This window comes from Procambarus clarkii, chromosome 28 (assembly GCF_040958095.1).
Source record: "Procambarus clarkii isolate CNS0578487 chromosome 28, FALCON_Pclarkii_2.0, whole genome shotgun sequence".
Lineage (NCBI taxonomy): Eukaryota > Metazoa > Arthropoda > Malacostraca > Decapoda > Cambaridae > Procambarus > Procambarus clarkii.
In genome coordinates, this window is record NC_091177.1 from 5,781,650 (window position 1) to 5,804,239 (window position 22,590).

General features: G+C 49.2%; 1 protein-coding gene across 9 annotated transcripts in view; it reads right to left on the bottom strand.

The window, feature by feature from the left end:
* Sp1 (transcription factor Sp8) overlaps positions 1-22,590 on the bottom strand; it is a 159,968-nt gene that overhangs the window by 49,298 nt on the left and 88,080 nt on the right. For 2 of the 9 annotated variants that reach the window (XM_069332822.1, XM_069332826.1), the window contains exon 2: positions 20,531-20,551. The exons of 6 other annotated variants lie outside the window; for them this stretch is intronic. In XM_069332822.1, the coding sequence (XP_069188923.1) occupies positions 20,531-20,551 (21 nt within the window). Of the gene's footprint in view, positions 1-20,426; positions 20,552-22,590 lie in introns of all 9 variants that reach the window. One more of the 9 variants, XM_069332827.1, reaches the window with a different exon arrangement.

Genomic DNA, 22,590 nt, shown 5'->3' on the forward strand with positions numbered 1-22,590 from the left:
GAGGCGTTGGGGGGCGGCGCGGAGGAGCGCGGCAGCGCGACATTAGTCCATTGTTACTTTAATTGAGTCCAGCCCCGTCAGGGCCCCAGAGTTACGAGGTGGAGGCCGGGGCGTCACGCTGCCCCATCTACCACAACCTGGGAATTAGCTCTCAGCCATTCTCTTCTTCCCGGCGTAAGTGAAAAAAAAAGACAAACACGCAATCATGAAGCAGCAATTTTAAGACTTCTAAACCATCAATTTTCGTGGCGGGCATCATTGCAGAGGCGTCGCAACAAATTGAACCACGTTAGCAATGCCATCATGAAAAGCCCTTTGGACCTTCCTTTTAATCCGGGAGTGTGTATGGCTCAGCCTCGTCAAAAGAAGGCAGACCACGCCCACCGACACTGAAAAACGCGAAGGTATACATTAAGGTACTGATCCTCCCCCCCTCCCCCCTTCCCTTCCCTTCCCTTCCTTCACCCCTTCCTCTGCCACTCCTAGGTCGAGCCCCAATCCCCCTCCCCACCCCCCCACCCCCACTATACAAGTGACACACGGGGAGTGCAAAATGAGTTGATCGACCCCCAACCCCACAAACCTACTAAGTTAACCCAGGCCTAAGTTGGCTGTGCTCGTTCACTACAATTTTTTTAGTCCAGTAGAAAACCTTCACTCATTAGGTTATTAAACTCACAAACTAGTGAGTTTTTCTTTTCCGCGTCGTATTTTAAGACCAATTACCAACTGCGTCAGTTGAGGGGCCAATGTATCGAAATACAAAGACATATCAGATGGGGATGTAGGGATACACAGGATAAACTGTACCTGTGACAGTCTAGTCTTTCTCCACTAGATTTGTACAGCTCCTGATCTCCTTGTATCTTTCAGCTGGGACGACTACCATACACACACACATACACACACACACACCTCAGCTGGGACGACTACCATACACACACACACACACACACACACACACACACACACACACACACACACACACACACACACACACACACACACACACACACACACACACACACACACCAGCTACACAGAGACAGATGCATTAGCATGTCCTGTGTTGTGTATTGTCCTGAGGCTCTAGACACAGCGGCCATGTTGCATAGAGAGTCAATACTCTGATTTTTTTTTTGTATTTATGAATCACTGTCATGATTCGATCACTATTATCAGCCTATGTCACAATGACTGTGTCACTTTAGCTGCATTGCCATGACTGTCGCTATGAGATACCATGACTGTCATTATAACTGTAACTATGATTGTCATTATAACTGTAACTATGACTGTCACTATGACTGTATCGCAATGACTGTATCACAATGACTGTGTCAATAGTGACACAGTCACTGTAAATGACAATCACATCACGAGAACAGCATATAATTTAAACTATATATATATATATATATATATATATATATATATATATATATATATATATATATATAAATGTCATTAAACACAACAGCATTGTGACTATTATAAATTTTCTTTTGGGATATTTTCCATTCTCCGCAAATATCTTCTACCATCCGGCGGGTGAAGAAACACTACATCACTTAATCTTTCCATTTGTATTGTCCGACGTTTCGTCAGCAATGTGACATCTTCAGGAGTACATTGTGTTGAACTGACACAGGTATTCTGAGCCTGCAAGATTGATTTATTGATGAAGATTAAGCCACCCCAAGAGGTGGCACGGGCATGATTACTTACAAGGAGACATCTAGACATTTATAAGTGTGGGTACACCTCGCTCTACGATTCACCTAACCCTCATAATGGTAGGGAGCGGTGAAGGATAGGATGAGGTGATTGTTGCCTGACTCCGGCTAGTGACCGGGCCGCGGGGACACTAAAGCCCCGAAATCATCTCAAGATAACCTCTAGCTGTCCGCCAGGTCTTCCATCTTCCCTCGGGGTCAATGGAGGACCATCGAACAGTTATATGCTCGACGTCGAATTCATCTGGATGTTGATTACTGGTGTCAGCTCCCGGATAAACACAGCCTGAGGTGTACGAAGCCCCCTACGATCGTCGATGTGTGTGATTATTGTCGTATCTTTCACTATGTCTTGGTGATTCTGGATGGTATTGTGGTGTTGAGAATGAAGTTGCTTAATACCTTCCTCTAGCAAATGAAGTGTAAGACTTCTCCTCAGTGTATTCGTCGTATGTCCAGTGAAGCATATATTTCGGAGCGGCGCACGGTCTCCAGAGCTGCATTTGTATTGATACACTACATTAGTACACCTCAGCTTGTCAGAGGAGGCAGAGATGTTATTTCTTATAATGAGGGAAGATGTTCGAGGCTTCTTATAATAAATGACAGGACGAATCCTTGTGTTTTCACTGCAAGGTTTACAATTCCTGTCAATTATATCTCGTATCATCTTCTCATCCTTCTTGTATGCCTGAGTAAATGTATTTTTATAATACACTATAATGTCTTCCCTTAGAGGGGCGATTTACCACCCCTGGGGCCTGATTATCCTCAGTCAGACGGCGGCCTAGCTTATTACTAACGATTTAATCGAATTCTGTATTGCTGTAATCGATGTTTACAACAATCTGGCAGATTCGTTCAAGTTCATGTTGCAAGAGCTGTCAAGAAGAGCGTGTACGTATTGCACCACCTACGTATGCACTGATGACGCTTCTCTTATACCTGTCAGTGCATTCGCCCCTACCGTTCATACATTTACCTGCATCAGTTGGTTTACGGTACACAGCTGTGATAAATCTACCCGAGTTACCTCTACCTCTGCTTGCAGGCTGATGGCGTGACAATGGGGGTCCCCACTGGGGGTCCTTGTTCGTCCAGGCATTCGTGTCTCACGTTGTCCATCATGCAGAGGGAAGGGCTGAACCCCTAGTATCTACTGCAGATACGTCGACGCCATATTTGTATGTGTAACACGTTGGGGGAGGCTGTGTTGCATTGATAACACATTGGAGAGGCTGTGTTACAATGATAACACATTAGAGAGGCTGTGTTACAATGATAACACATTGAGGAGGCTGTGTTACAATGATAACACATTGAGGAGGCTGTGTTACAATGATAATACATTAGAGAGGCTATGTTACAATGATAACACATTGGAGAGGCTGTGTTACAATGATAACACATTGGAGAGGCTGTGTTACAATCATAACACATTAGAGAGGCTGTGTTACAATGATAACACATTGGAGAGGCTGTCTTACAATGATAACACATTAGAGAGGCTTCGTGGCCAGCTACAAACCGAAGAATATCAACAAAAAAATTCCCGGAATATTTATAGGAATAAAGACCTGATTTCCTTCACTTGATCACAGTATTAAAGACGAGGGAAGTATATTTTAAAGGTTTAAAATGAGGAGGAGGAAAATTATAATGTTAACCAAGAAAGAGAAAAGCTCGATATAGCAAGTAAGAAAATGTGACGCTTGTCCTTATATTGCTATCAATATAGCTATATTCTCTGTCCTCTCTCTCTCTCTCTCCCCACCCATTCCCCAACTTCTCTCTTTTCCCCTTCCACTAACCCCTTCCCCACCCCTCCATCATCCCCATCCTACTGGGTTTTCCCATTCCGTTTCCAATATGTTCAATAAAAGGCCTGAATTATTTTGGGAAATTCTGCAGCATGGTCAATGTAACTGCTCCTGTTTTCGAACAATGCGTGCGCTGCAGCATGCGTGCGCACCAGCATGCGTAAGCGCGCGCTTTGTATGTCGGCATGTAAGCCAGCAGACCCCGATTTCGTGCAAGAAGTCTCAGTGCATAAAGGAGCCAGCAGCCCCAGAGTGCACGGGAAAGCCAGCAGTCCCAGAGTGCACGGAAAAGCCAGCAGTCCCAGAGTGCGTAGAGGAGTCAGCAGCCCCAGAGTGCACGGAAAAGCCAGCAGTCCCAGAGTACGTAGAGGAGCCAGCAGTCCCAGAGCGCGTAGAGGAGCCAGCAGCCCCGAAGTGCGTAGAGGAGCCAGGAGCCCCCAGAGTGCGTAGAGGAGCCAGGAGCCCCCAGAGTGCGTAGAGGAGCCAGCAGCCCCGAAGTGCGTAGAGGAGCCAGCAGCCCCCAGAGTGCGTAGAGGAGCCAGGAGCCCCCAGAGTGCGTAGAGGAGCCAGGAGCCCCCAGAGTGCGTAGAGGAGCCAGGAGCCCCCAGAGTGCGTAGAGGAGCCAGGAGCCCCCAGAGTGCGTAGAGGAGCCAGGAGCCCCCAGAGTGCGTAGAGGAGCCAGGAGCCCCCAGAGTGCGTAGAGGAGCCAGGAGCCCCCAGAGTGCGTAGAGGAGCCAGGAGCCCCCAGAGTGCGTAGAGGAGCCAGGAGCCCCCAGAGTGCGTAGAGGAGCCAGCAGCCCGGGAGTGCATGTGTGTACCCCGGACTGCCCGCTGCTCTACCTTCCCCCTCCTTAAGTGACAGTCTAGGTGAGGGGAGCCAAGCTGCACTGTAATTATCCTCCCTCTGTGTCCACCAACTCCTTCCCTAACCAAACTGGAATCGATCTACTAGATGACTTGGCTGCTGCTGCTGTTGTTGCTGTTGGTGCTGCTGTTGCTGTGATTGCTGGTGGTGCTCTTGGTGTTGCTGCTGTTGCTGTGATTGCTGTTGCTGCTGGTGCTGTTCCTGTTGCTGCTGGTACAGTTGCTACTGGTGCTTGTGCTGTTGGAGCTGTTGGTGCTGCTACAGTTAGACAACTTCTACAGGCTGCTTCCTGGGGATGTGTGTGTGTGTGAGTGTGTGTGTGTGTGAGTGTGTGTGTGTGTGTGTACTCACCTATATGTGCTTGCAGGATCGAGCATTGACTCTTGGATCCCGCCTTGTGTGTGTGCGTGTGCATCACACGCACACGCACGCACGATGTGTGTGTGTGTGTGTGTGTGTGCGCGTGTGCATCAGGGAGAAATATATGTAGCAGATATAATGGAGTAAAAATAAAACCCGTCTTAGAAAGGTGGGATCCAAGAGCTAATAGCTCGATTCTGCAGACGCAAATACACACACAAACACATACACATACGCACACACACACACACGCAAGCACGCCCATGCTCACCTCACCTAGACTGTGGAAATATCTCCACCCCTCCAAGCACCTCCAACACGTCTCATTCTCACAAAACCACACCCTAGTCTGCCCCTTCCGTAGCAGGAGGTGAAGGTGTGTCCTACGGTCTCCTCAGGCAATGGGTAAGTTATGGAGCGTCTTCCATTTGGGGAGTGGGAGAACTGTGAGACTTTCCCAGGTGGAAGAGAATGTATACTGTAACCTCCTCGATGAGGGGGATGTATACTGTGACCTCCTCGATGAGGGAAATGTATACTGCGACCTCCTCGATGAGGGGAATGTATATACTGTGACCTCCTCGATGAGGGAAATGTATACTGCGACCTCCTCGATGAGGGGAATGTATACCGTGACCTCCTCGATGAGGGGAATGTATACTGTGATGAAGGGAATTAACTCACGAAAGAATAAGTATGAATTGGACAAAATAGAACACGAGGCAATGGTTTAAACTGGACAAAATATAACATGAAACAGTGGCTATATATTGGACTAAATAGAACACGTCACGACGGTTATAAATCGGACAAAACCGAACACGAAACTATGGGTATAAAATTGGATAAATTTAAGATTCCGGAAAAAAAAGAACCCTAGTTCAATACTGGTTTGGAAATAGGGTAACAGATTGATGACACAAACTACCGGTTAACTGCAATTGACGTGTGGCTACATCGTTATTCAGGGTTGAATAACATATGAATGAGTTTGGGGGGGGGGGGAGGATTCAAGTTAGGAGTTGTCTCAGTTGTCTAATTAAAATTCCTCTACCATCTCTTTCAGTCTTGTGAAGGGAATGTGTGCTGGCATATATATATATGTTGTTGGTTATGGCTGTTGTGGTTGTGTTTAGCTCTATACCTTTCACATTTATATCTGTAAAATAGGATATATGTGTTTGTCAGCCCTATGGTTGGAAGCCAGACGCTAGGGGCTAGCCTCACGCAGCTTTGCATAATGACTGGGGGTTGTCTGCGGGAGATTCATAGAGGAAAAGGCCTCTGTGGCCCTCTTTGAAGGAAGTTTGGCCCACTATATGCTCCGTCTGAAGAAAGTAGTTATGAAATGTTCTGCCACAAGTCCGTAGATTTTGACGATTGCTAATGCGAGACAGTGGTTGCCAACTTATCGCATGCCTCTGTATGGCTAACCATCCTGTGTGATGGGGATTTTTTAGCACTACGTAGCTAGCTTTTTGACACACTGTACTCCCCTTCATATAGTCTAGGGTAGCTGCACAAATGCAGATGTACCTAATGTATTAATAATAATAAAAAAATTATTCAGATATTGACAAGCAAAATGTATGTTCAGATGAGAGATTTGCATTTTGTATGCAACCTTTTGCTTACCGTGATGGAGATAGTGTGTAATGAAAATGGCTAAAGTGATAGGGGGGAGGCCGAGACAGGACAGAGGTGTACGGGTGATGGGGAGGGTGTGTGTGTTTGGAATGGAGAATGGTTAGTGGGTGTATAAATGGGTGTAGTCCCCTTAGGTAGAGGGGGACTGTGGTGGAGTTTCTCCTCTTGCTTGAGGTGCCATTGTGAGGGCGGGTCATCGACGGAGCCCGTATATGAGCCCTTGTTCCTGGTGCGTTACTGGTGCCAGTGCCAGAAGGAGATGAACGGAAACATCTGTGAGACGAACACTTGGCTTCCCGTGCACATGTACATTCGTGTGTGTGTGTGTGTGTGTGTGTGTGTGTGTGTGTGTGTGTGTGTGTGTGTGTGTGTGTGTGTGTATGACAAAGGATGGAGTAATAAAAGACATGACAGTAGTGGGTGAATGAGCATCACAAGTGAGAGGCGAGGAGAGAGAGACAGAGACAGAGAGAGAGACAGAGAGAGAGAGAGAGAGAGAGAGAGAGAGAGAGAGAGAGAGAGAGAGAGAGAGAGAGAGAGAGAGAGAGAGGGAGGGAGAGGACATCCTGGTTGTGCCCGTAGGCCTGGTAAGGTAACGATGCAGAGATGGGTAACCTATCATTACCGAGCCTCGCGCTCCCCCCCTAACATAGCCCCACTGCCTCGCTCTACCCCCCTCTCCCACTCCCACAGCCCACCTGGTCACCACCGCTACAACACCATGCGGGCCTTACCTGGTGTGGTGGTGGTGGTGGTGGTGATGGTGAGGGTGGCTGTGTGGTGGTGATGGTGAGGGTGGCTGTGTGGTGGTGGTGGTGAGGGTGGCTGTGTGGTGGTGATGGTGAGGGTGGCTGTGTGGTGGTGATGGTGAGGGTGGTTGTGTGGTGGTGATGGTGATGGTGAGGGTGGTGAGATTACCTTCAGGTTACCTTGAGATGGTTTCGGGGCTTAGCGTCCCAGCGGCCCGGTCGTCGACCAGGCCTCCTGGTTGCTGGATTGATCAACCAGGTGGTGGTGGTGATAGTGGTGTGTGAGTGGAGTGATGCTGATGATTGTGGATGAATGGATTGCTGGTGATGGATGAGTGGAATGATGGTGTTGAATATGGGGAAAGATAATAATGACGATGTCGTCCTCAGGAAAGTGAGGGCCTACAAACTGGATAGGGCAGGCTTGATCTACAAGCACCTCCAAAGGATACCTGATCAACCAGGCTGTGACTCATACGTCAGGCTGCGAGCAGCCGCGTCCAACAGCTTGGTTGATCAGTCCAGCAACGAGGAGGACTGGTCGGCAACCGGGCCGCGGGGTCCCTGAGCCCCGAAATCACCTCAAGGTAACCTCAAGGTACAACGTATTAGGCCTGTACAAAAATATTCAACATTCCGAACCCTAATCGCAGAAAAAAGTCATTTATGAATATAGCAAAAGATGGAGGTTCGAAAATGTAAATTCTAAGGCACCTATGGGAGCCGGTCGGCCGAGCGGACAGCACGCTGGACTTGTGATCCTGTGGTCCTGGGTTCGATCCCAGGCGCCGGCGAGAAACAATGGGCAGAGTTTCTTTCACCCTATGCCCCTGTTACCTAGCAGTGAAATAGGTACCTGGGTGTTAGTCAGCTGTCACGGGCTGCTTCCTGGGGGTGGAGGCCTGGTCGAGGACCGGGCCACGGGGACACTAAAAAGCCCCGAAATCATCTCAAGATAACCTCAAGATAACCTATCGCTATTAATATATGCAACTGACCTGACGAAATAGGCTCCTTCATGTTTACAAACGATGCGGAGTAAACGTAGCGAAATACCTTTAAGAGGACTTGAACCACCTATAGGAATAATCTAATAAGTGGATACTGGATTTCAACCCTAACTAATGCAAGGCAATGTGTACAGGGAGCAGTAGAATAAAAAAAAAATCAGTAGAAAAGCTAATTTTTAATGTGAAGAACTCCAACTTGCAATAAGTTCTGTGAAGAACTTGGGAGAATGAAGAACGCAGAGGTTCTTCATTCGTAGCCCTATGGTTACCTTGAGGTGCTTCCGGGGCTTAGCGTCCCCGCGGCCCGGTCGTCGACCAGGCCTCCTGACACAAAGGTTATCACCAGAAAAGCATATAAACAGAATCTAGGAAAAGGAGGCCTTCAGAACATTGTACACGATGCAAGTGGAGCTCCCTCTGGAGTGTGAAGCACCGACGTGGAACCCCAACATACAGATACAGCAAAGCCAAACTACCAAATGTACAGCAGAATACAATGCTCCCCATACAAGACCTGCAAGGATTGATCTATGATGAAAGTCCAAGGAAACAGATCCTCTCCACACTTGGAGACGGAATCGAGAGGGACATGATAACGATATAAGAGATTTTCAATGGGGGAAGGAGAATCGAAAAGGTTCATAAGAGTGGATATATTCATAAAAAAACATAGGGAAGAGGTTCTTAAGAGGCATTGACTAAGTGGGCAATATCCAGTGTCAAGAGAGAGATAGGACGAGTTGTCACAGGATAGATGAAGTTGTTTATGTAATAATCTAAGATGAGGTCTGATCAAGACCTTTTGTGCCTTCTGTAATGCTTTTTTGCGCTACCGCTCACAGGATGGGTATGGGGTGCACAATAAACTAGCAGCCTCCGGCGGCAACAATCACAGGTGGACACTAGAAACCAAGTTGAGCCATGGAGATGCACTGAGACACATCCTCACTGCAAGTGCAGAGAGAGAGAGAGAGAGAGAGAGAGAGAGAGAGAGAGAGAGAGAGAGAGAGAGAGAGAGAGAGAGAGAGAGAGAGAGAGAGAGAGAGAGAGAGCAAGTGATATGAACTGGAAAAAAAGGGGAGTATGAAGATAGACGAGACTAATCCCACACCCCATATGCTTACGGGACGTCGGGACACGTTAATGGAACAAGCTGCGGACATCTGAAAGTCGGGACACCAAGAGTTTATAAAGCTTAAACTGTCCTCGGTAACTGCTTGAAGGTCAGACTTGGCCTGTCCCCACCTGCCTCCGCAAGTGACAAGCCACAACCTGAAGGCACGTCCAGCACAGGCAGCGAGGGGTGGGGTGAGGGGAGGAGTGAGAGAGAGATGGGAGGGGAGAGGTGAGAGAGGGGAAGGTGGGGGAGGGTAATTACCTCTTTAGGGAAGGGCGACAAATGGAAAAAATAATTTATATTGCGGCCGACGTCCATAAATATTGGACAACGGATGGTGATAAGGGTGTTGGGGTAATAAATTTTAATGACAATATGTTTTCCATTCATTATGTCACTTGCCTCGCTGATAAGAGAGAGAGAGAGAGAGAGAGAGAGAGAGAGAGAGAGAGAGAGAGAGAGAGAGAGAGAGAGAGAGAGAGAGAGAGAGAGAGAGAGAGAGAGAGAGACAGAGAGAGAGACAGACAGACACAGAGAGCGAGAAAAATAAGAAAGTGCGAATTAACTTTAGCAAGAACACGATGAAAGAAGAAATGCCGCCGCCCAAACTGACATATTAGTCAAAATATTCTATATATAAAAAAAAAAGAATCACTTTACCGCCACGCGCTGCTAATAAAGTTTTTGCGACATGCCGCGAGTGAAGCCCCTGTCATGCCACGAGTGAAGTCCCTGTCATGCCACGAGTGAAGTCCCTGTCATGCCACGAGTGAAGTCCCTGTCATGACGCGAGTGAAGTCCCTGTCATGCCACGAGTGAAGTCCCTGTCATGACGCGAGTGAAGTCCCTGTCATGCCACGAGTGAAGTCCCTGTCATGACGCGAGTGAAGTCCCTGTCATGCCACGAGTGAAGCCCCTGTCATGCCACGAGTGAAGTCCCTGTCATGACGCGAGTGAAGTCCCTGTCATGCCACGAGTGAAGCCCCTGTCATGCCACGAGTGAAGTCCCTGTCATGCCGCGAGTGAAGTCCCTGTCATGCCACGAGTGAAGCCCCTGTCATGCCACGAGTGAAGTCCCTGTCATGACGCGAGTGAAGTCCCTGTTATGACGCGAGTGAAGTCCCTGTCATGACGCGAGTGAAGCCCCTGTCATGCCACGAGTCAAGCCCCTGTCATGCCACGAGTGAAGTCCCTGTCATGACGCGAGTGAAGTCCCTGTCATGACGCGAGTGAAGTCCCTGTCATGCCACGAGTGAAGTCCCTGTCATGACGCGAGTGAAGTCCCTGTCATGACGCGAGTGAAGTCCCTGTCATGCCACGAGTGAAGTCCCTGTCATGACGCGAGTGAAGTCCCTGTCATGACGCGAGTGAAGCCCCTGTCATGCCACGAGTCAAGCCCCTGTCATGCCACGAGTGAAGTCCCTGTCATGACGCGAGTGAAGCCCCTGTCATGCCACGGGTGAAGCCCCTGTCATGCCGCGAGTGAAGCCCCTGTCATGCCGCGAGTGAAGCCCCTGTCATGCCGCGAGTGAAGCCCCTGTCATGCCGCGAGTGAAGCCCCTGTCATGCCGCGAGTGAAGCCCCTGTCATGCCGCGAGTGAAGCCCCTGTCATGCCGCGAGTGAAGCCCCTGTCGCTCGTGTGGGCATAGAGCTAGCGCGAGTACCCGTTAGTGCAGGTACTATAGCGGATACCTGCTATAGTAAGGATACCGGCTATTGTGGATACTTGCGTAGTGAGGATACCAACTATAGTGAAGGTACCGGCTAGTGCGGGTACCGGCTAGTGCGGGTAGAGGCGGGTAGAGGGGGTATCGGCGGAGGCGGGTACTGGGACCTTGGGGTGATGTATGGTGCTACGGAGAGCGGTGGGCCGGACGCAACTCATTGCTATTCACTGTGATCTCCATTGCTGTCAGCCGGACAAACTCTCCCAGCGGGGAGCTGCCACTTACTCGGGGCCCCCTCTGGACCACACCAGACCCGGCCCCCCCCCCTCTGGACCACACCAGACCCGGGGCCCTGGACCACGCTACAACCGGGCCTGGACCACACCAGAGTCAGCAAGCAAGAGACCGCAGCCCAACCACTCCAACCCCCGGAGAACCGGGACCGCACTAGGGGCCAAGGACCATGCTAGATCCAGCACCCTGCGGGCGTCAGCAAAAAGTGGAACATCCTTTATAGTACCCGTCTACGCTGGCCGGTAACTGGGGCACGAGCCACGCCCCTGCATGCCCCCCAGCGTGAGTCTAAGGAGAGCTGGGGAGGGCCTGGACCACCAGCCTCCTAGGAGTCCTGGGGAGGACCTGGACCACCAGCATCTTAGGAGAGCTGGGGAGGGCCTGGACCACCAGCCTCCTAGGAGTCCTGGGGAGGGCCTGGACCACCAGCATCCTAGGAGTCCTGGGGAGGGCCTGGACCACCAGCCTCCTAGGAGTCCTGGGGAGGGCCTGGACCACCAGCATCCTAGGAGTCCTGGGGAGGGCCTGGACCACCAGCATCCTAGGAGAGCTGGGGAGGGCCTGGACCACCAGCATCTTAGGAGAGCTGGGGAGGGCCTGGACCACCAGCATCCTAGGAGAGCTGGGGAGGACATAAACCCCCAGCATCCTAGGAGAGCTGGGGAGGACATGAACCCCCAGCATCCTAGGAGAGCTGGGGAGGACATGAACTCCCAGCATCCTAGGAGAGCTGGGGAGGACATGAACCCCCAGCATCCTAGGAGAGCTGGGGAGGACATGAACCCCCAGCATCCTAGGAGAGCTGGGGAGGACATGAACTCCCAGCATTCTAGGAGAGCTGGGGAGAGAGAGACGGCATCATCAGCGGAAATATCGAGTGAGGAAGCCTTTTGCAAGACGGAGAAAGAAACAATGATGATAGAAGGTAGGGAAAGGGTGGCATGGGGTTCGGGGGGGGGGGGATAGGAGAGGGAGGTGGGGGGGGGGGGGAGGGGAGAGATGGGTTGCCCCCCCTTCTCCCCATCCATCCTTCCCCCCCCCCCTCTCCCCCTGGAGGCACTGTCGGCAGGTAGTGGCGGCTCAGCGGGGCGCCGTCACTTACCACTATCACGCTATCATGGGCCGGCACACGCTGGCCATGGCTGCTCTCAACCTGATTTTTACCTCTCCCATAGACGCTCTTAACACCCTTCCTCTCTCTCTCTCTCTCTCTCTCTCTCTCTCTCTCTCTCTCTCTCTCTCTCTCTCTCTCTCTCTCTCTCTCTCTCTCTCTCTCTCTCTCTCTCTCTCTCTCTCCCCCTCCCTCTCTCTCTCTCTCTCTCTCTCTCTCTCTCTCTCTCTCTCTCTCTCTCTCTCTCTCTCTCTCTCTCTCTCTCTCTCTCTCTCTCTCTCTCTCTCTCTCTCTCTCTCTCTCTCTCTCTCTCTCTCTCTCTCTCTGTCGTCGAGCGATGGCCTTGGTCGTTGTCACTCTGTACCTCTGAGGCGGACAGTCATTGTTGTGGTGACTTTTCTCCTTCACTTCGGACCATGAAGTTGACGACGTTGTTCCTGGTGGAGCTCCGAGTGAGCGAGGCTTTCAGCGGTGCTCCGAGATGGGGAGCAACAAGAGTGCTCACCGAGTTGTGATTGAGTGGGTTGAGCTCTGGCTCTTTGGGCCCGCTTCTCAACTGTCAATCAATCAAGTGATTTTGGTTTTCCACACACACGCGCGCGCGCGCACGCACAGGAAGCAGCCCGTAGCAGCTGTCTATCTCCCAGGTACCTATTTACTGCTAGGTGAACAGGTACATCATAGTGAAAGAAACTCCATTTGTTTCTGTCTCCACCGGGGATCGATCCCCGAAGCCTAGGACTACGAATCCCGAGTGCTGTCCACTCAGTGGTCTGCCCCAAGTGTGTGTGTAATTACCTAAGTGTAGTTACAGGATGAGAGCTACGCTCGTGGTGTCCCGTCTTCCCAGCACTCTTTGTCATATAACGCTTTGAAACTACTGACGGTCTTGGCCTCCACCATCTTCTCACCTAACTTGTTCCAACCGTCTACCACTCTGTTCGCGAAAGGGAATTTTCTTATATTTCTTCGGCATCAGTGTTTAGCTAGTTTAAATCAATGACCTCTTGTTCTTAAAGTTCCAGGTCTCAGGAAATCTTCCCTATAGATTTTATCAATTCCTGTTACTATTTTGTATGTAGTGATCATATCACCTCTTTTTCTTCTGTCTTCTAGTTTTGGCATATTTAATGCCTCTAAACCTCTCCTCGTAGCTCTTGCCCTTCAGTTCTGGGAGCCACTTAGTAGCATGTCTTTGCACCGTTTCCAGTTTGTTGATGTGCATCTTAAGATATGGGCACCACACAACCGCTGCATATTCTAGCTTTGGCCTAACAAAAGTCGTGAACAATTTCTTTAGTATATCGCCATCCATGTATTTAAAAGCAATTCTGAAGTTAGAAAGCGTGGCATAGGCTCCTCGTACAATATTTTTTATGTGGTCCTCAGGTGATAGTTTTCTATCTAGAACCACCCCTAAATCTCTTTCTTTATCAGAATTCTTTATTTATTTCTCACATAATATATATAGGTTGTGTGTGGGGGGAGTGTGTGTGTGTGTATGTGTGTGTGTGTGTGTGTGTGTGTGTGTGTGTGTGTGTGTGTGTGTGTATGTGTGTGTGTGTGTGTGTGTGTGTGTGTGTGTGTGTGAGGGGTGAGAGGAGGGAGGAAGGTAGAGAGGGGGGAAGGTTAGCGAGTCTCTGCCGGTGTGAGGAAGATCTCAAAGCGATATATAATGAGTGTGAAATTTAGGATCACCCGTAGGTCTGCCTCATATGGTGGTGGTGGTAGTGGTGGTGGTGGTCGTGTTGGTGTTGGTGGGTGGTGGTGGTGTTGGTGGTGATGATGATGCTGGTGGTGGTGGTGTTGGTGGTAGTGGTGGGTGGTGGTGGGATCCAGGGATCCCATCACAATGGTTGTACTCTTCAAGTCACTTGTGTTGTCCCGTCTTGAGTACTGCTCAGTACTCACTTCCCCTTTCAGAGCAGGAGAGATTGCTGAAATAGAGGGAATAAAGAGAACATATACGGCATACATAGACGCGATAAAGCACCTAAATTATTGGGATCGTCTCAAAGCCCTCCAAATGTACTCACTAGAAAGGAGACGAGAGAGAGATATCAAATAATATACACATGGAAGATACTGGAGGGCCAAGTACCAAATCTACACAGTAAAATAACGTACTGGAGTGAACGATATGGAAGAAAATGCAGAATAGAACCAGTGAAGAGCAGGGGTGCCATAGGCACAATCAGAGAACACTGTATAAACATCAGAGGTCCACGGTTGTTCAACGTCCTCCCAGCAAGCGCAAGAAATATTGCCGGAACAACCGTGGACATCTTCAAGAGGAAACTAGATTGTTTTCTGCAAGAAGTACCGGACCAACCGGGCTGTGGTGGGTATGTGGGCCTGCGGGCCGCTCCAAGCAACAGCCTAGTGGACCAAACTCTCACAAGTCGAGCCTGGCCTCGGGCCGGGCTTGGGGAGTAGAAGAACTCCCAGAACCCCACCAGGTATCAACCAGGTGTTGGTGGTGGTGGTGGTGGTGTTGGTGGTAGTGGTAGTGGTGTTGGTGGTGGTGTTATTGGTGATGGTGGTAGTGGTAGTGGTGGTGGTGGTGATGATGATGATGGTGGTGGTGGTGGTGGTGGTGGTGGTGGTGATGCTGGTGGTGGTGATAGTGGCCGTAATTGGAAGTGTTGTGACTGTAGTCCTTAGCGAACATTCCCGGAGATAAAGTGTTAGTGAAGATGGTGCTCGAGATGCTGCTGGGGTGTTGACCGGGAGATGAGGGATGTTGTGATGCTGGGGGAGGGGAGGGGAGAGGGGGGGGTTAGGAGAGTTGGGGAGGATGCCAGGCGACTGCGAATCACTAAGACAGATGAACGGGCATAAGATCTAAAAAGACGAAGTTGGAGGGAAGACGAACTGGCGGGGGTGGAGGGGGGGAAGTGGAGGGGTGGAGGGGGGGGGATGGTTCGTTCGTCCAGTCCCCCCAACCTCCTCTCCCCCAATCCCCAAGAAAGCTGAGAGAGATGGAGGGGTTGAGGGAATGGTGGGTGGGGGTGGTGGGGGGTTGTTCTCCCACCCCATCCAGTTCTTGAGCGTGGAGCACCACACAGCGGTAAGCTGTCCAGGCCATGAAATATAGCTCTCGTGGATTTCCTGCAGAGCTTCGAACGCTTCCCACAATGTTACCCTCCACAGTGACCGCGGGAGCCGTTCCCAGTCATGCCAGCGTCGACGCCGCCCTCAGGGGAGAGGAACTACCGGGGGTGAGAGAGAGAGAGAGAGACGATCCTTCCTCCTCCTCCTCCTCCTCCTCCAAGAGGGAGTCGAACCCTACAGACTCCACAGTACTGAAGCAGTCGTTTCTTGAAGAGGGTGCCGCCTGTAACCCTCCTCCCCCCCCCCCTACCACCTTGTAATTTATAACTGCGAGCCGAGTTGTTCGCTTCTCCGGGAATCATGAGCAACTGAGGGGGTGCTTCAGGTGTAGTTGCAAGTGCAACAGTAGCACACGGGGCCGCGCCACATGCAGAGAGCTACACCCTACACTGAGGCCCCGAAGGAGCACCTCTTCTGTATAGCCACGAGATGAAGTTGTTATATCAAAGAAAACACAGAACGACGAGTATTAAGTAATTTCAATTGATACCAGAAGAGACGCATCAATTGATATCAGAAGAGACGCATCAATTGATACCAGAAGAGATGCATCAATTGATACCAGAAGAGACGCATCAATTGATACCAGAAGAGACGCATCAATTGATACCAGAAGAGACGCATCAATTGATACCAGAAGAGTCGCATCAATTGATACCAGAAGAGACGCATCAATTGATACCAGAAGAGTCGCATCAATTGATACCAGAAGAGACGCATCAATTGATACCAGAAGAGACACATCAATTGATTCCAGAAGAGACGCATCAATTGATACCAGAAGAGTCGCATCAATTGGAAAACTGATTTACAAGTTGTTGAAGACGAGTCATGTAACAGTTCATATTCACCTACATATTCCCCTACATATTCACCTACATATTCACCTACATATTCTCGAGTGGTTACATAGCCCAGGGAGAGGAATGGGGGGGGGCTATGCGCCATTGTAAACTTTCGAATGGGGACAATTTCGAGGATCTCTCTCCCTTAAGGGCGACCAGCCAAGGGGCTGCCCTTCCCTTCAGATAAGGGCCTCATCTTCCCTTCAGGGATCGCCCAAGAGGTTTCGATTACTCTTTAGCAGCAGTCATGAGGACTCATCGACCGTTCAGGATCCGATAGAGACAAGGTTCGCCTACCTTTCAGTGAACCACTAAGAGGGTTCGACTCTCCTTCATGGGCCAGCCAAGAGAGTAATGCCGCTTCTCTACTTCGCAACCGCCAAGCAATAAGGACGGGGGTTCGATTCCCTCTCTATCTTTAAGAGAGGAGACAGGGAGGGCACAGCCGAATACCGGGATGTCTAAACAGAGGTGGAAGAGGATATACGCAAGGCTGAGGTTAGAGGGGGTGGAGGGTGGGGGGGGGGGGGGTTGGAGGGAAAGGGCGAAGGGGGGGGGGGGACCAATATGCAGATGAGGCTGGTGGTGGTGGTAGAGGCGTTTAACCACAATTAACCTTACCATCACCCCCGCTTCGTTCACCACCACCACCACTACTCCCTTCACCTCCCCCCCTTTTTCCCCCCCCCTCCCCGCCCCTCCAAGAGCCCAGGATAATTCGTGTTTTCGCTCTTAACGTAATTAAAAAGCTGTATAAAACCAAATGATTTCCTCCGTTGGAAGCAATTAAGTCGTTAGAATAGTGAGTGTTAGAGTGTAGACACGTCTGTGTGTCTATGTGTCTGTGTGTCTATGTGTCTGTGTGTCTGTGTCTGTGTCTCTGTGTGTCTGTGTCTCTGTGTGTCTGTGTCTCTGTGTGTCAGTGTGTCAGTGTGTCTGTGTGTCTGTGTCTCTGTGTCTCTGTGTGTCTGTGTCTCTGTGTGTCTGTGTCTCTGTGTCTCTGTCTGTCTGTGTCTCTGTGTGTCAGTGTGTCAGTGTGTCTGTGTGTCTGTGTCTCTGTGTCTCTGTGTGTCTGTGTCTCTGTGTGTCTGTGTCTCTGTCTGTGTCTCTGTCTGTCTGTGTCTCTGTGTCTCTATGTGTTTGTGTGTCTGTGTGTCTGTGTCTCTATGTGTTTGTGTGTCTCTATGTGTCTGTGTCTTCGTGCCACAGTCATAGCTGCATGCATCATCATCACCTTCTGTGTCACCCATTATCATCATCATCATCATCACTGTCACTCAACTTCACTCTCACCATCACCCGTATTATCGCCTCCTTCAAGGAGGACATGGTGAAGATCGTTCACCATCATTTCTTGACGACGTTTTAATAAGACAAAAGAGATATGGCGCAGAGAACACCGTTTTCTGGACGTGTGAGAGTTCACACAGAGCCACGTGGCGCTCTATTGGTTTCTATTTCCATTTGTTGTGTTCACTCTTTTTCTATTTCTTGCTTCAACTCTAGTTCTCTTATTCGAGTTTTCTCTTTTTCTTTCTCCTGTTTATGTGTGTGTACCTCTTTACCCTCTAGTCATCGCTCACAATAATTACAAAAAAAAAATCGTAGCTCATGTCAAATATTTAGCTAGGATAGAGTAGGCTAGGTAAGGTTGGGCTAGGTTAGGTTGGGCTTGGATAGATTGGGCTAAGATAGATTGGGATAGGTTAGGTTGTGTTAGCTGAGATTGGGCTAGGATAGGTTAATAGTGGATAGGATATATATATAGATATAACAGTTGGGTAGAATCTACATGCTCTTTTGAATAGCATAAAGACCCAGGCGACTGCGAGATATCAAGATATCATCACCTGCTCAACAAACATAGCGGCCAACGACGTGTATGAACAATTTCGTTGCAAAATCACGATAGCTTAATTAGCGCTTCTTGCCGCTAATTACCTATACACACCAATCACGTGTCAAACAGGGTAGTTGACCTGTTTACGCTCCCGAAGGCAACTTTACGCCATTTTATGCCTTCCTGTAACCCCAGTATTTAGACTAATCGGTACAACAGTGTTTTTTTTGCAGGTCAGTGTTCGATTCCCGATGGTCCAGGCTGGCGGTTGGGCATCATTCTTTCCCCTACAGCGACCTATACCAGCTCCTTTTCCTTATATGTCTTCCAAGTGCCAGGGGTAAACTGTTTCCTCACACACCTGTCACCATTGTAAACTATCCCCTCACACACCTGTCACCAGTGTAAACTGTCCCCTCACACACCTGCCACCAGTGTAAACTGTCCCCTCACACACCTGCCACCAGTGTAAACTGTCCCCTCACACACCTGTCACCAGTGTAAACTGTCCCCTCACACACCTGTCACCAGTGTAAACTGTTCCCTCACACACCTGCCACCAGTGTAAACTGTCCCCTCACACACCTGCCACCAGTGTAAACTGTCCCCTCACACACCTGTCACCAGTGTAAACTGTCCCCTCACACACCTGTCACCAGGGTAAACTGTCCCCTCACACACCTGTCACCAGTGTAAGGTGACTCTCTAAAGCATCAGTTATCATAGTCCAAAAATATATGATGACCAAAAATAAGAAGCTTTCCTGGTGGCAGTAAAGAATTTCCGCCTTTTCAAACAAAACTTATTTTGGTGGCCATAACCGGTGATGGATTTGCGTCGTGTTGGAGGAGAAGGAGGAGGAGAGGAAGGAGGAGAAGAGGAAGGAGGAGAAGAGGAAGGAGGCTCACAAATAGACGGAAGCTCAAATGCACTTTTATATTATATAAAAACCCCTAACAAATGAGCACCGAGAACAGATATCAGTAGTTATACGCGCCAGGATAAGTTGCGAGAGAGTGTCGTACAGACCCTTATACCTATTCTTCCACCCTATAGCGAGAGGGAGATGTAGGAGGTGACGCAGAATGGAGGATCAAGAGCAGAGGAGAGCGATAGAGGGGGGAAGAGGAACAGCCAACAAGGGGGGAAGAGATTCCAGTGAACTTGTCAACATTAGCATAATAGCCGCCATAAATCGTCCAAACGGAGATGGTCAGTGGCGTGTGGGGCTCTGTTTACATTCCCTATGTCTCGCATTTTTTGGAGGTGGTTTGTGACGCAAAGCGTAGAGAGAGGGGGATGCTGACGCAAGGCGTAGAGAGAGGGGGATGCTGACGCAAGGCGTAGAGGGGGGTTTGACGCAAGGCGTAGAGAGAGGGGATGCTGACGCAAGGCGTAGAGAGGTGGGTTTGACGCAAGGCGTAGAGGGGGGGATGCTGACGCAAGGCGTAGAGAGGGGGGTTTGACGCAAGGCGTAGAGAGAGGGGATGCTGACGCAAGGCGTAGAGAGGGGGGTTTGACGCAAGGCGTAGAGAGAGGGGATGCTGACGCAAGGCGTAGAGAGGTGGGTTTGACGCAAGGCGTAGAGAGGTGGGTTTGACGCAAGGCGTAGAGAGGGGGGTTTGACGCAAGGCGTAGAGAGGGGGGGTTGACGCAAGGCGTGGATGGAGGGTTCCGCTTCTATATCATCATAAATCTCAACTTCTTAAAAACATGATTTATTTCAACAATCTGTCTCCCGTTGAACAACCCGTTGATCTGAACGCAGTAGTTCACAGGAACCAGGTTCCTGTTGAACAACCCGTTGATCTGAACGCAGTAGTTCACAGGAACCAGGCTCCTGTTGAACAACCCGTTTACCTGACAACAGCATTCACATGCAATAGGTTCAATGTACAAGATTTAGTGACACGTTTGAATGATCCAGTAACTAAGATTGATAATACTTCAATATGATGAACTCTTTGATGTTAATTATTCATCTTTGCTAATCTTATAAACCATTAATGTTTATATGATCAATCACTGTTGAATTACGTGTGTATATATATATATATATATATATATATATATATATATATATATATATATATATATATATATATATATATATATGCTTGACTCGTATCTCACATGAAAACAAGAAACCATACTGAAAGCCTAAATTCGTAGTCAGTTGTAAGCACAGTGCCAGAGAGGGGTGGGGGGGGAAGCGAATCAACTTTTCCTCAAAGGGGGCGGGAAACTTACCAGATAATCACAATGTAAAAACATTTGAGGCCCAAAAGATTACGACGATGAGGATATCAAGCCCAGCGCTTGTCCAGAGTTCCAAAGTATTGAGGAACACTTACAAAGGTTGCACCGGGGTGTACCTGCAATGGAAATCAATGTTGAAAAAATGCGTTATGGAACGAGTCTGGAACACAGCGCATTTTTAGGGGGGGTACTGTAGACGGGTTTTAATGCATAAATGGAACAATGCTGGATGTCCCACTCCATGATGGGGTATTATCCCACTCCATGCTGGGGGTATTATCCCACTCCATGATGGGGTATTATCCCACTCCATGCTGGGGGTATTATCCCACTCCATGATGGGGTATTATCCCACTCCATGCTGGGGGTATTATCCCACTCCATGCTGGGGTATTATCCCACTCCATGCTGGGGTATTATCCCACTCCATGCTGGGGGTATTATCCCACTCCATGATGGGGTATTATCCCACTCCATGATGGGGTATTGTCCCACTCCATGCTGGGGGTATTATCCCACTCCATGATAGGGTATTATCCCACTCCATGATGGGGTATTGTCCCACTCCATGCTGGGAGTATTATCCCACTCCATGATAGGGTATTATCCCACTCCATGCTGGGGGTATTATCCCACTCCATGATGGGGTATTATCCCACTCCATGATGGGGTATTGTCCCACGCCATGCTGGGGGTATTATCCCACTCCATGATAGGGGTATTATCCCACTCCATGCTGGGGTATTATCCCACTCCATGATGGGGGGTATTATACCACTCCATGCTGGGGTATTAGCCCACTCCATACTGGGGGTATTATCCCACTCCATGATGGGGTATTATCCCACTCCATGATGGGGTATTATCCCACTCCATGATGGGGTATTATCCCACTCCATGCTGGGGTACTGTCTCCGGCGTCAGATGACGACCTACTCGATGCTGCAGAGTGTGTGTGTGTGTTTGACGTCTGATGTCAGTTGCGTGTGTGTTGTATACGACGTTTGATGTCCTCACTCTATAATGATTGATGTGTTGGGCACCTGACGTCTCCACTACATAATTGGTGCTGCTTCGGACGCATGATGTCCTATTTGATGGATCTGAGGACTAATTGAACGTGTTTACGTCTCATCACCTCTCTCACCTTGTCGCAAACACGTCATCTATTGGCGTCTCGGTATAGCATTAGATACGTCGACGGTAACGCGCAATATATCACTGAATATTCCTACGACTATTCCGAATAGATTACTGACTATCTTGACGGTAACATGAAGTGAAAATAACACTAGATATTTTTCGAGTGCTTTCTATTGAATGTTGATTTATCTCGAAACTCACAGTCAAGATAACACAAGCTATCTCTGAGACAACGACTCAGTGACTGTAAAATAGACTGCATATAGAGCACAAGATATACGACTTTTATTCACTTGCGTGTTTTTGATGATATCCTCATAATGCACCCAGAGTTTACCACTGCAGACTGCTGATCACATGCCTCTGTATGACTAGCTATCCTGCGAGATGGGGATTTTTAGCATCACATAGCTAGTTCTTGACACACTCTGTGCTCCCTTTCATATAGTCTAGGGTAGCTGCGCAGATATACTTAAATGTGTTGATATAACAACAATAGATCACAAGATTAACTGCTTATAGAACACAAGATAAACCATTACACCTTCAAGAACACTAAATATATTGATGACACTCACTTAAATGCAACTTATATTACTACCCCCCCCCCCCCCCTGGGAACCGGTCGGCCGAGCGGACAGCACGCTGGACTTGTGATCCTGTGGTCCTGGGTTCGATCCCAGGCGCCGGCGAGAAACAATGGGCAGAGTTTCTTTCACCCTATGCCCCTGTTACCTAGCAGTAAAATAGGTACCTGGGTGTTAGTCAGCTGTCACGGGCTGCTTCCTGGGGGTGGAGGCCTGGTCGAGGACCGGGCCGCGGGGACACTAAAGCCCCGAAATCATCTCAAGATAACTCAAGATAACCCCCTCACCCCTCCCTCCCCATGAAACGTTTTAGATAGTTCAAGAGCTGTAATTTCTGAAGTATGAAAAATATCTTGACTACACCTTCTAACTTTTTTTAATTAACATACTTGGGTACAACTGCATGCATGCAGCTGCCCTAGACT